A 14,715-nucleotide genomic window follows, 5' to 3' on the forward strand; every position below is an offset into this window, starting at 1 on the left:
TGTCTTTATTGAGGATATCTCCTCATCGGAATATTTTCCCCGAACCTTAACCGACGTTGTTCTGTCGACCAGGCAGCGGTTACGTATGTCGACCAGCAAATCGAAATAATTAAGAAAGTCGACTCCGATTATTGGTTTCGACACGTCTGCCACTACGAACCGCCAAATAAAATCGCGCCGGAGACCCAAACGTAAATTTAATGTTACGGTGCCGTAGGTGTAAATGATGCTTCCGTTTGCCGCCGTCAGTTCGTAGCTCGACCTTTCTCGCGGGCCGTGCAATAGTTTGCGCGGGTACACGCAAAGATTGGCGCCCGTGTCTATTAAAAATTGTACCTTGGTATGGTAATCGGTAACAAATAGACGGCGGGATGGGGGAAAAGGGTCGCTGGCCGCCATCAACGTCCTCCCTGGTCGTTTCCCGCGGCAGAACCGCTGAAGTTGCATGGCGACACGCATTTATGTGCATTCCCTCCATAACGCCAATGGTACCAACACTTTCCGTTGTAATCAGGAGGTGCCTGATACTCGTTGTGTCTGCGACTCCCTCGATCGCGTGAACCCGATGGCGAACGGTTCCGGGAATTCGATCGGCGGTGGTAAAAGGGTCTGCTTTGTCGTCCTCTATCCTGATAAATCAGCTCCTTCAGTTCCGAAATCTCTTGGCGTAAGGACAACGTCATCTGTGCCATCCTTGCATTCAATAATAACTCCGTATCCGGATTAACCGGTGTTACCGCACCGTGAGACGAGGGACCCGGATGGCCAGTATCGCAAATATGCGCTCGCGGTGTCGTCGTGTCCGCTATGGCGTCCGCTAAATCGGCGACCTTGTTTAGTTCGGTGTCCTTTTGTGTAGCCAATATTACCTGCATATTGGTAGGCAACCGACTCACCCAAAGTGTGCGCAGTACGGAATCCGGCGCGGTCGTACCTGCCAACCCCCGCAGGTGTCGCAAGAATTGCGACGGCTTGCGATCCCCGATCTCTTCGCGTTCAAGGAGCCGTCTCGTCTTTTGGTCTTGTGACACGCCGATCCGACGAATCAATTCCTCCTTTAATTTTGAGAAAGGGGTCGTTGGGGGAGGGTTGATGATGATATCCCTCACTTCTGTAGCGTACTGGGGGGTCAGTGCCCCTAAAACGTAACCGAATTTCGTAGCTTCGGTGGTTATTCCGGACGCCTCAAAACTTCTCTCGACCATCGAGAACCACATTTCCGGATCGCCTGGACAAAACTCGGGTATTCTCACGCCCACTTTCGCTATCGCTGGCGCGGTCGTTTTCATAATTGAGGTTTATTTCGATATAAAGTCACTAAACTATGTCTATTATAACACGAGGCGTTACACACACAAATAGGTCTATGGAAAACAAAAAAAAATGTTAAGTCACTTAAATGTTACTATGTACACTTACACCACCAAAGTCTAAAGTTATTGTTATTATTAAGCACACTGACACTGAAATACATAAACCGCACAAATCGATCACGTCGGGGTCACCAATGAAGTAGGTAAGGGGATATAAAATACCAGAGACTGTCCTCACTTCATTTATTACTGATATCGGTAAGCGCGAAGGTCAGTGCAGTGTTGGTGTTGTCGTCTCGGAGGCTTACTATCGACTCGCGACTCTCGTTGCAATCTTAAGCACGACGGAGTTAGAGAAGGCAAAAAGATAGGGGAGAAAAAGAAAAGAGAATAGAAAAGGAAAACTTGAGAAGACAGTGACAGCGATAGGGACAGCGGAAAAGAGTCATAAACAGAGAAAGCTAAGAGGTAGGCGAAGGACCGAGACTAACGAAAACCAGAACCCTGGCGACGTTCTCAAGGATGCATGGGAAATTCGTGAAGGGCCGGTTGCCAAGCATGCGACTAGCAGACAGGAAATAGAGAATAATAGCGTGACAGAGTTAGAAGGGAAAGAGAAATTCTTAGAAGAAATATATGCATTGGCGTACGTGGTGATATTGCCACCACAGGAGAGAGGATTGGATAGGATAGAGGAAATTATAGGATAGACGATTGGATAGGATAGAGGATAGGATAGGATAGAGGATTGTATAGGATAGAGGATAGGATAGGATAGAGGATAGGATAGGATAGGGGATAGGATAGAGGATAGGATTGAGGATAGGATAGAGGATAGGATAGAGGATAGGATAGAGGATAGGATATCATACAGAATAGGATAGAGGATAGGATAGAGGGTAGGATAGAGGATTGGATAGGATTGAGGATATTATAGGATATAGGATATGATAGGATAGAGGATAGGATACGATAGAGGATGGGATAGGATAGAGGATACGATAGAGGATTGGATAAGATAGAGGATATTATAGGCTAGACGATAGGATAGGATAGAGGATGGGATAGGATAGAGGATTGTATAGGATAGAGGATAGGATAGGATAGAGGATAGGATAGGATAGGGGATAGGATAGAGGATAGGATTGAGGATAGGATAGAGGGTAGGATAGAGGATTGGATAGGATTGAGGATATTATAGTGTAGCGGCCATCGGCACGTACATTTAGCAACATTTGGCGTGCAAATGGTCGAGCGAGTTTATGGAATCCGTTGTCCCACAGCTGTTTTTGAGAAAGCCGTTAGGCATCTTAGCAGTTTTTGTTATGGCACGTATTGGCCATTAGATTTTTACCATCGGCCTCAACAGCGCGTACGGGTATCATAAACCTCGAGTTTTCCAAAGGGACCCGGAAACTAGGCAGGTAGGCGATAGCCGGCCGCGCCATGCACCGCGGGCCCGTCGGAAATCCCGCTGCATTACCGGAATTACGGGGTCGCCCCCGCGTTTAGAGAGACCGCGCCAAGGTCGGGAAGAGTCCCCGAAAAAGGTACCTGATTGGCTAGAAAGGCTAATTCAGCCCCGGCCAATCAGGACGATTCAGGAATAGGCAAAAAGCCTGGTAGAAGAAGAGAGAACAGAAACGTTTCGACCAGACATTCGAACAGGTCTCGCGTCGCGTATAACATAGAACTCTGTAATCGACTAGAAATAAACCAAGTTCCTGGGTCGAACACGCTGGGGAGATTTATTTAATCCAGACCCCATACCCGTACAATAGGATATAGGATATGATAGGATAGAGGATAGGATACGATAGGGGATGGGATAGGATAGAGGATACAATAGGATAGAGGATAGGATAGGATAGAGGATAGGATAGAGGATAGGATACGATAGAGGATGGGATAGGATAGAGGATAGGATATGGTAGAGGATTTCATAGGATAGAGGATAGGATAGGATAGAGGATAGGATAGGATAGAGGATAGGATAGGATAGGGGATAGGAAAGGATTGAGGATAGGATGGGATAGAGGATAGTATATGATAGAGAATAAGATATGATAGGATAGAGGATAGGATAGGACAGAGGATACGACAGGATAGAGGATAGGATAGGATAGGGGATAATAGGATTGAGGATAGGATAGGATAGAGGATAGGATAGGATAGAGGATTGTATAGGATAGAGGATAGGACAGGATAGAGGATATAATAGGATAGAGGATAGGATAGAGGATTGGATAGGATATTGGATATTATAGGATAGACGATAGAGTAGATGATAGGATAGGGGATAGGATAGAGGATAGGATACGATAGAGGATGGGATAGGATAGAGGATAGGATACGATAGAGGATGGGATAGGATAGAGGATAGGATATGGTAGAGGATTTTATAGGATAGAGGATAGGATAGGATAGAGGATAGGATAGGATAGAGGATAGGATAGGATAGGGGATAGGATAGGATTGAGGATAGGATAGGATAGAGGATAGGATAGAGGATTGGATAGGATATTGGATATTATAGGATAGACGATAGGGTAGAGGATAGGATAGAGGATAGGATAGAACAGACGATACGACAGGATAGACGATAGGATAATACAGAGGATACGACAGGATAGAGGATAGGATAGGATAGGGGATAGGTTACGATTGAGGATAGGATAGGATAGAGTATAGGATAGAGGATTGGATAGGATAGAGGAAATTATAGGATAGACGATTGGATAGGATAGAGGATGGGATAGGATAGAGGATACGATAGTATAGAGGATACGATAGGATAGAGGATAGGATAGCATAGAGGATTGTATAGGATAGAGGATAGGATAGGATAGAGGATGGGATAGGATACAGGATAGCATTGAGGATAGGATAGGATAGAGGATAGGATAGAGGATAGGATAGAGGATACGATAGAGGATTGGATCGGATATTGGATATTATAGGATAGACGATAGAGTAGAGGATAGGACAGAGGATAGGATAGAGGATCGGATAGGTTAGAGGATATTATAGGATAGTCGATAGGATAGGATAGAGAATGGGATAGGATAGAGGATACGATAGGATAGAGGATAGGATAGGATAGAGGATAGGATAGGATAGAGGATAGGATAGGATAGAGGATAGGATAGAGGATTGGATAGGATATTGGATATTATAGGATAGACGATAGGGTAGAGGATAGGATAGAGGATAGGATAGAGGATATGATAGAACAGACGATACGACAGGATAGACGATAGGATAGGACAGAGGATACGACAGGATAGAGGATAGGATAGGATAGGGGATAGGTTAGGATTGAGCATAGGATAGGATAGAGGATAGGATAGAGGATTGGATAGGATTGAGGAAATTATAGGATAGACGATTGGATAGGATAGAGGATGGGATAGGATAGAGGACACGATAGTATAGAGGATAGGATAGGATAGAGGATAGGATAGGATAGAGGATAGGATAGGATAGAGGATAGGATAGAGGATTGGATAGGATATTGGATATTATAGGATAGACGATAGGGTAGAGGATAGGATAGAGGATATGATAGAACAGACGATACGACAGGATAGACGATAGGATAGGACAGAGGATACGACAGGATAGAGGATAGGATTGGATAGGGGATAGGTTAGGATTGAGCATAGGATAGGATAGAGGATAGGATAGAGGATTGGATAGGATTGAGGAAATTATAGGATAGACGATTGGATAGGATACAGGATAGGATAGGATAGAGGATAGGATAGGATAGAGGATAGGATAGGATAGAGGATAGGATAGGATAGAGGATAGGATAGGATAGAGGATAGGATAGGATAGAGGATAGGATAGGATAGAGGATAGGATAGGATAGAGGATAGGATAGGATAGAGGATAGGATAGGATAGAGGATAGGATAGGATAGAGGATAGGATAGGATAGAGGATAGGATAGGATAGAGGATAGGATAGGATAGAGTATACGATAGGATAGAGGATAGGATAGCATAGAGGAGTGTATAGGATAGAGGATAGGATAGGATAGAGGATTGGATAGGGTACAGGATAGCATTGAGGATAGGATACGATAGAGAATAGGATAGAGGATAGGATAGAGGATACGATAGAGGATTGGATCGGATATTGGATATTAGAGGATAGACGATAGAGTAGAGGATAGGACAGAGGATAGGATAGAGGATCGGATAGGTTAGAGGATATTATAGGATAGTCGATAGGATAGGATAGAGAATGGGATAGGATAGAGGATACGATAGGATAGAGGATAGGATAGGATAGAGGATAGGATAGGATAGAGGATAGGATAGGATAGAGGATCGGATAGGTTAGAGGATATTATAGGATAGTCGATAGGATAGGATAGAGAATGGGATAGGATAGAGGATACGATAGGATAGAGGATAGGGGATAGGATAGAGGATGGGATAGAGGATAGGATAGAGGATAGGATAGGATAGAGGGTAGGATAGAGGATAGGATAGAGGGTAGGATAGAGGATTGGATAGGATTGAGGATATTATAGGATATAGGATATGATAGGATAGAGGATAGGATACGATAGGGGATGGGATAGGATAGAGGATACAATAGGATAGAGGATAGGATAGGATATAGGATAGGATAGAGGATAGCATACGATAGAGGATTTTATAGGATAGAGGATAGGATAGGATAGAGGATAGAATAGGATAGAGGATAGGATAGGATAGGGGATAGGATAGGATTGAGGATAGGATGGGATAGAGGATAGTATAGGATAGAGAATAGGATATGATAGGATAGAGGATAGGATAGGACAGAGGATACGACAGGATAGAGGATAGGATAGGATAGGGGATGATAGGATTGAGGATAGGATAGGATAGAGGATAGGATAGGATAGAGGATTGTATAGGATAGAGGATAGGACAGGATAGAGGATAGAATAGGATAGAGGATAGGATAGGATAGAGGATAGGATAGAGGATTGGATAGGATAGAGGAAATTATAGGATAGACGATTGGATAGGATAGAGGATAGGATAGGATAGAGGATTGTATAGGATAGAGGATAGGATAGGATAGAGGGTAGGATAGAGGATAGGATAGAGGGTAGGATAGAGGATTGGATAGGATTGAGGATATTATAGGATATAGGATATGATAGGATAGAGGATAGGATACGATAGGGGATGGGATAGGATAGAGGATACAATAGGATAGAAGATAGGATAGGATAGAGGATAGGATAGAGGATAGGATACGATAGAGGATGGGATAGGATAGAGGATAGGATAGAGGATTGGATAGGATAGAGGAAATTATAGGATAGACGATTGGTTAGGATAGAGGATAGGATAGGATAGAGGACTGTATAGGATAGAGGATAGGATAGGATAGAGGATAGGATAGGATAGGGGATAGGATAGAGGATAGCATAGAGGATAGGATAGGATAGAGGATAGGATAGAGGATAGGATACGATAGAGGATGGGATAGGATAGAGGATACGATAGGATACAGGATGGGATTGGATAGAGGATTGTATAGGACAGACGATACGACAGGATAGAGGATAGGATAGTACAGAGGATACGACAGGATAGAGGATAGGATAGGATAGGGGATAGGATACGTTAGAGGATGGGATAGGATAGAGGATATTATAGGGTATAGTATAGGATAGGTTAGAGGATAGTATAGGATAGAGAATAGGATAGGATCGGTTAGAGGATAGTATAGGATAGAGAATACGGCAGGATAGAGGATAGGATAGGATAGGGGATAGGATAGGATTGAGGATAGTATAGGATAGAGAATACGACAGGATAGAGGATAGGATAGGATAGGGGATAGGATAGGATTGAGGATAGTATAGGATAGAGAATACAACAGGATAGAGGATAGGATAGGATAGTGGATAGGATAGGATAGAGGATACGATAGAATAGAGGATAGGATAGGATAGAGGATAGGATAGGATAGAGGATAGGATAGGATAGAGTATACGATAGGATAGAGGATAGGATATCATAGAGGAGTGTATAGGATAGAGGATAGGATAGGATAGAGGATTGGATAGGGTACAGGATAGCATTGAGGATAGGATAGGATAGAGAATAGGATAGAGGATAGGATAGAGGATACGATAGAGGATTGGATCGGATATTGGATATTATAGGATAGACGATAGAGTAGAGGATAGGACAGATGATAGGATAGAGGATCGGATAGGTTAGAGGATATTATAGGATAGTCGATAGGATAGGATAGAGAATGGGATAGGATAGAGGATACGATAGGATAGAGGATAGGATAGGATAGAGGATAGGATAGGATAGAGGATAGGATAGGATAGAGGATAGGATAGGATAGAGGATAGGATAGGATAGAGGATAGGATAGGATAGGATAGGAGAAGATAGGGGATAGGATAGGATAGAGGATAGGATAGGGGATAGGATAGGATTGAGGATAGGATTGAGGATAGGATAGGATAGAGGATAGGATAGAGGATTGGATAGGATAGAGGATACGATAGAATAGAGGATAGGATAGTATAGAGGATAGGATAGAGGATTGGATAGAGGATACGATACAGGATTGGATATGATAGGGGATATTGTAGGATAGACGATAGGATAGGATAGAGGATGGGATAGGATAGAGGATAGGATAGAATAGAGGATTGGGTAGGGTAGAGGATAGTATAGGACTGAGGATAGGATAGGATAGAGGATAGGATAGAGAATAGGATACGATAGAGGATGGGATAGGATAGAGGATACGATAGGGTAGAGGATAGGATAGGATAGAGGATAGGATAGAGGATTGGATAGAGGATAGGATAGAGGATTGGATAGGATAGGGGATATTGTAGGATAGACGATAGGATAGGATAGAGGATGGGATAGGATAGAGGATACGATAGAATAGAGGATTGGATAGGGTAGAGGATAGTATAGGACTGAGGATAGGATGGAATAGAGGATTGGATAGGGTAGAGGATAGTCTAGGACTGAGGATAGGATAGGATAGAGGATAGGATAGAAAGTAGGATACGATAGATAATGGGATAGGATAGAGGATACGATAGGATAGAGGATAGGATAGGATAGAGGATTTTATAGGATAGAGGATAGCATAGGATAGAGGATAGGATAGGATAGAGGATTTTCTAGGATAGAGTATAGGATAGGATAGGGGATAGGATAGGATAGGGGATAGGATAGGATAGAGGATAGGATAGGATAGGGGATAGGATAGAGGATAGGATACGATAGAGGATGGTATAGGATAGAGGATACGATAGGATAGAGGATAGGATAGGATAGAGGATTGTATAGGACAGACGATACGACAGGATAGAGGATAGGATAGGACAGACGATACGACAGGATAGAGGATAGGATAGGATAGGGGATAGGATACGTTTGAGGATGGGATAGGATAGAGGATACTATAGGATATAGGATAGGATAGGTTAGAGGATAGTATAGGATACAGAATAGGATAGGATAGGATAGAGGATAGGATAGAGGGTAGGATAGAGGATTGGATAGGATTGAGGATATTATAGGATATAGGATATGATAGGATAGAGGATAGGATACGATAGGGGATGGGATAGGATAGAGGATACAATAGGATAGAGGATAGGATAGGATATAGGATAGGATAGAGAATAGGATACGATAGAGGATGGGATAGGATAGAGGATAGGATATGATAGAGGATTTTATAGGATAGAGGATAGGATAGGATAGAGGATAGAATAGGATAGAGGATAGGATAGGATAGGGGATAGGATAGGATTGAGGATAGGATGGGATAGAGGATAGTATAGGATAGAGAATAGGATATGATAGGATAGAGGATAGGATAGGACAGAGGATACGACAGGATAGAGGATAGGATAGGATAGGGGATAATAGGATTGAGGATAGGATAGGATAGAGGATAGGATAGGATAGAGGATTGTATAGGATAGAGGATAGGACAGGATAGAGGATAGAATAGGATAGAGGATAGGATAGGATAGAGGATAGGATAGAGGATTGGATAGGATAGAGGAAATTATAGGATAGACGATTGGATAGGATAGAGGATAGGATAGGATAGAGGATTGTATAGGATAGAGGATAGGATAGGATAGTGGGTAGGATAGAGGATAGGATAGAGGGTAGGATAGAGAATTGTATAGGATAGAGGATAGGATAGGATAGGGGATAGGATAGGATTGAGGATAGGATAGGATAGAGGATAGGATAGAGGATTGGATAGGATTGAGGAAATTATAGGATAGACGATTGGATAGGATAGAGGATAGGATAGGATAGAGAATTGTATAGGATAGAGGATAGGATAGGATAGAGGATAGGATAGGATAGGGGATAGGATAGAGGATGGGATAGAGGATAGGATAGAGGATAGGATAGGATAGAGGGTAGGATAGAGGATAGGATAGAGGGTAGGATAGAGGATTGGATAGGATTGAGGATATTATAGGATATAGGATATGATAGGATAGAGGATAGGATACGATAGGGGATGGGATAGGATAGAGGATACAATAGGATAGAGGATAGGATAGGATATAGGATAGGATAGAGGATAGCATACGATAGAGGATGGGATAGGATAGAGGATAGGATATGATAGAGGATTTTATAGGATAGAGGATAGGATAGGATAGAGGATAGAATAGGATAGAGGATAGGATAGGATAGAGGATAGGATAGAGGATTGGATAGGATAGAGGAAATTATAGGATAGACGATTGGATAGGATAGAGGATAGGATAGGATAGAGGATTGTATATGATAGAGGATAGGATAGGATAGAGGGTAGGATAGAGGATAGGATAGAGGGTAGGATAGAGGATTGGATAGGATTGAGGATATTATAGGATATAGGATATGATAGGATAGAGGATAGGATACGATAGGGGATGGGATAGGATAGAGGATACAATAGGATAGAAGATAGGATAGGATAGAGGATAGGATAGAGGATAGGATACGATAGAGGATGGGATAGGATAGAGGATAGGATAGAGGATTGGATAGGATAGAGGAAATTATAGGATAGACGATTGGTTAGGATAGAGGATAGGATAGGATAGAGGACTGTATAGGATAGAGGATAGGATAGGATAGAGGATAGGATAGAGGATAGGATAGAGGATAGGATACGATAGAGGATGGGATAGGATAGAGGATACGATAGGATACAGGATGGGATAGGATAGAGGATTGTATAGGACAGACGATACGACAGGATAGAGGATAGGATAGGACAGAGGATACGACAGGATAGAGGATAGGATAGGATAGGGGATAGGTTAGGATTGAGCATAGGATAGGATAGAGGATAGGATAGAGGATTGGATAGGATTGAGGAAATTATAGGATAGACGATTGGATAGGATACAGGATAGGATAGGATAGATGATAGGATAGGATAGAGGATAGGATAGGATAGAGGATAGGATAGGATAGAGGATAGGATAGGATAGAGGATAGGATAGGATAGAGGATAGGATAGGATAGAGGATAGGATAGGATAGAGGATAGGATAGGATAGAGGATAGGATAGGATAGAGGATAGGATAGGATAGAGGATAGGATAGGATAGAGGATAGGATAGGATAGAGGATAGGATAGGATAGAGGATAGGATAGGATAGAGGATAGGATAGGATAGAGGATAGGATAGGATAGAGTATACGATAGGATAGAGGATAGGATAGCATAGAGGAGTGTATAGGATAGAGGATAGGATAGGATAGAGGATTGGATAGGGTACAGGATAGCATTGAGGATAGGATAGGATAGAGAATAGGATAGAGGATAGGATAGAGGATACGATAGAGGATTGGATCGGATATTGGATATTATAGGATAGACGATAGAGTAGAGGATAGGACAGAGGATAGGATAGAGGATCGGATAGGTTAGAGGATATTATAGGATAGTCGATAGGATAGGATAGAGAATGGGATAGGATAGAGGATACGATAGGATAGAGGATAGGATAGGATAGAGGATACGATAGGATAGAGGATAGGATAGGATAGAGGATAGGATAGGATAGAGGATAGGATAGGATAGAGGATAGGATAGGATAGGATAGGATAAGATAGGGGATAGGATAGGATAGAGGATAGGATAGGGGATAGGATAGGATTGAGGATAGGATTGAGGATAGGATAGGATAGAGGATAGGATAGAGGATTGGATAGGATAGAGGATACGATAGAATAGAGGATAGGATAGTATAGAGGATAGGATAGAGGATTGGATAGAGGATACGATACAGGATTGGATATGATAGGGGATATTGTAGGATAGACGATAGGATAGGATAGAGGATGGGATAGGATAGAGGATAGGATAGAATAGAGGATTGGGTAGGGTAGAGGATAGTATAGGACTGAGGATAGGATAGGATAGAGGATAGGATAGAGAATAGGATACGATAGAGGATGGGATAGGATAGAGGATACGATAGGGTAGAGGATAGGATAGGATAGAGGATAGGATAGAGGATTGGATAGAGGATAGGATAGAGGATTGGATAGGATAGGGGATATTGTAGGATAGACGATAGGATAGGATAGAGGATGGGATAGGATAGAGGATACGATAGAATAGAGGATTGGATAGGGTAGAGGATAGTATAGGACTGAGGATAGGATGGAATAGAGGATTGGATAGGGTAGAGGATAGTCTAGGACTGAGGATAGGATAGGATAGAGGATAGGATAGAAAGTAGGATACGATAGATAATGGGATAGGATAGAGGATACGATAGGATAGAGGATAGGATAGGATAGAGGATTTTATAGGATAGAGGATAGGATAGGATAGAGGATAGGATAGGATAGAGGATTTTCTAGGATAGAGTATAGGATAGGATAGAGGATAGGATAGGATAGGGGATAGGATAGGATAGAGGATAGGATAGGATAGGGGATAGGATAGAGGATAGGATACGATAGAGGATGGTATAGGATAGAGGATACGATAGGATAGAGGATAGGATAGGATAGAGGATTGTATAGGACAGACGATACGACAGGATAGAGGATAGGATAGGACAGACGATACGACAGGATAGAGGATAGGATAGGATAGGGGATAGGATACGTTTGAGGATGGGATAGGATAGAGGATACTATAGGATATAGGATAGGATAGGTTAGAGGATAGTATAGGATACAGAATAGGATAGGATAGGATAGAGGATAGGATAGAGGGTAGGATAGAGGATTGGATAGGATTGAGGATATTATAGGATATAGGATATGATAGGATAGAGGATAGGATACGATAGGGGATGGGATAGGATAGAGGATACAATAGGATAGAGGATAGGATAGGATATAGGATAGGATAGAGGATAGGATACGATAGAGGATGGGATAGGATAGAGGATAGGATATGATAGAGGATTTTATAGGATAGAGGATAGGATAGGATAGAGGATAGGATAGGATAGGGGATAGGATAGGATTGAGGATAGGATGGGACAGAGGATAGTATAGGATAGAGAATAGGATATGATAGGATAGAGGATAGGATAGGACAGAGGATACGACAGGATAGAGGATAGGATAGGATAGGGGATAATAGGATTGAGGATAGGATAGGATAGAGGATAGGATAGGATAGAGGATTGTATAGGATAGAGGATAGGACAGGATAGAGGATAGAATAGGATAGAGGATAGGATAGGATAGAGGATAGGATAGAGGATTGGATAGGATAGAGGAAATTATAGGATAGACGATTGGATAGGATAGAGGATAGGATAGGATAGAGGATTGTATAGGATAGAGGATAGGATAGGATAGAGGGTAGGATAGAGGATAGGATAGAGGGTAGGATAGAGAATTGTATAGGATAGAGGATAGGATAGGATAGGGGATAGGATAGGATTGAGGATAGGATAGGATAGAGGATAGGATAGAGGATTGGATAGGATTGAGGAAATTATAGGATAGACGATTTGATAGGATAGAGGATAGGATAGGATAGAGAATTGTATAGGATAGAGGATAGGATAGGATAGAGGATAGGATAGGATAGGGGATAGGATAGAGGATGGGATAGAGGATAGGATAGAGGATAGGATAGGATAGAGGGTAGGATAGAGGATAGGATAGAGGGTAGGATAGAGGATTGGATAGGATTGAGGATATTATAGGATATAGGATATGATAGGATAGAGGATAGGATACGATAGGGGATGGGATAGGATAGAGGATACAATAGGATAGAGGATAGGATAGGATATAGGATAGGATAGAGGATAGCATACGATAGAGGATGGGATAGGATAGAGGATAGGATATGATAGAGGATTTTATAGGATAGAGGATAGGATAGGATAGAGGATAGAATAGGATAGAGGATAGGATAGGATAGGGGATAGGATAGGATTGAGGATACGACAGGATAGAGGATAGGATAGGATAGGGGATAATAGGATTGAGGATAGGATAGGATAGAGGATAGGATAGGATAGAGGATTGTATAGGATAGAGGATAGGACAGGATAGAGGATAGAATAGGATAGAGGATAGGATAGGATAGAGGATAGGATAGAGGATTGGATAGGATAGAGGAAATTATAGGATAGACGATTGGATAGGATAGAGGATAGGATAGGATAGAGGATTGTATATGATAGAGGATAGGATAGGATAGAGGGTAGGATAGAGGATAGGATAGAGGGTAGGATAGAGGATTGGATAGGATTGAGGATATTATAGGATATAGGATATGATAGGATAGAGGATAGGATACGATAGGGGATGGGATAGGATAGAGGATACAATAGGATAGAAGATAGGATAGGATAGAGGATAGGATAGAGGATAGGATACGATAGAGGATGGGATAGGATAGAGGATAGGATAGGATAGGGGATAGGATAGGATTGAGGATAGGATAGGATAGAGGATAGGATAGAGGATAGGATAGAGGATTGGATAGTATTGAGGATATTATAGGATATAGGATAGGACAGAATAGAGGATAGGATACGTTTGAGGATGGGATAGGAAAGAGGATACGATAGGATCGAGGATAGGATAGGATAGAGGATAGGATTGAGGATAGATTATAGGATAAAGGATAGGATAGGATAGCGGATAGGATAGGATAGGATTGAGGATAGGATAGGATAGAGGATAGGATAGAGGGTAGGATAGGATAGAGGATAGGATAGGATAGAGGATGGGATACGATAAAGGATGGGATAGGATAGAGGTTCGATAGAATAGAGGATAGGATAGAGGATTGGATAGAGGATATGATACAGGATTGGATATGATAGGGGATATTGTAGGATAGACGATAGGATAGGATAGAGGATGGGATAGGATAGAGGATAGGAT

At 42.1% G+C, this 14,715-nt stretch overlaps 1 protein-coding gene across 1 annotated transcript; it reads right to left on the bottom strand.

Moving 5' to 3' along the window:
• Positions 1-398: 398 nt before the first annotated feature.
• On the bottom strand, positions 399-1,289 carry LOC143363370 (uncharacterized). The gene has a single exon (XM_076803966.1). The coding sequence runs from the start codon at positions 1,287-1,289 to the stop codon at positions 399-401; it is 891 nt and encodes a 296-aa protein (XP_076660081.1).
• Between the last annotated feature and the right edge of the window lie 13,426 nt (positions 1,290-14,715).

The sequence above is a fragment of the Halictus rubicundus genome, unplaced genomic scaffold, assembly GCF_050948215.1.
Source record: "Halictus rubicundus isolate RS-2024b unplaced genomic scaffold, iyHalRubi1_principal scaffold0043, whole genome shotgun sequence".
Lineage (NCBI taxonomy): Eukaryota > Metazoa > Arthropoda > Insecta > Hymenoptera > Halictidae > Halictus > Halictus rubicundus.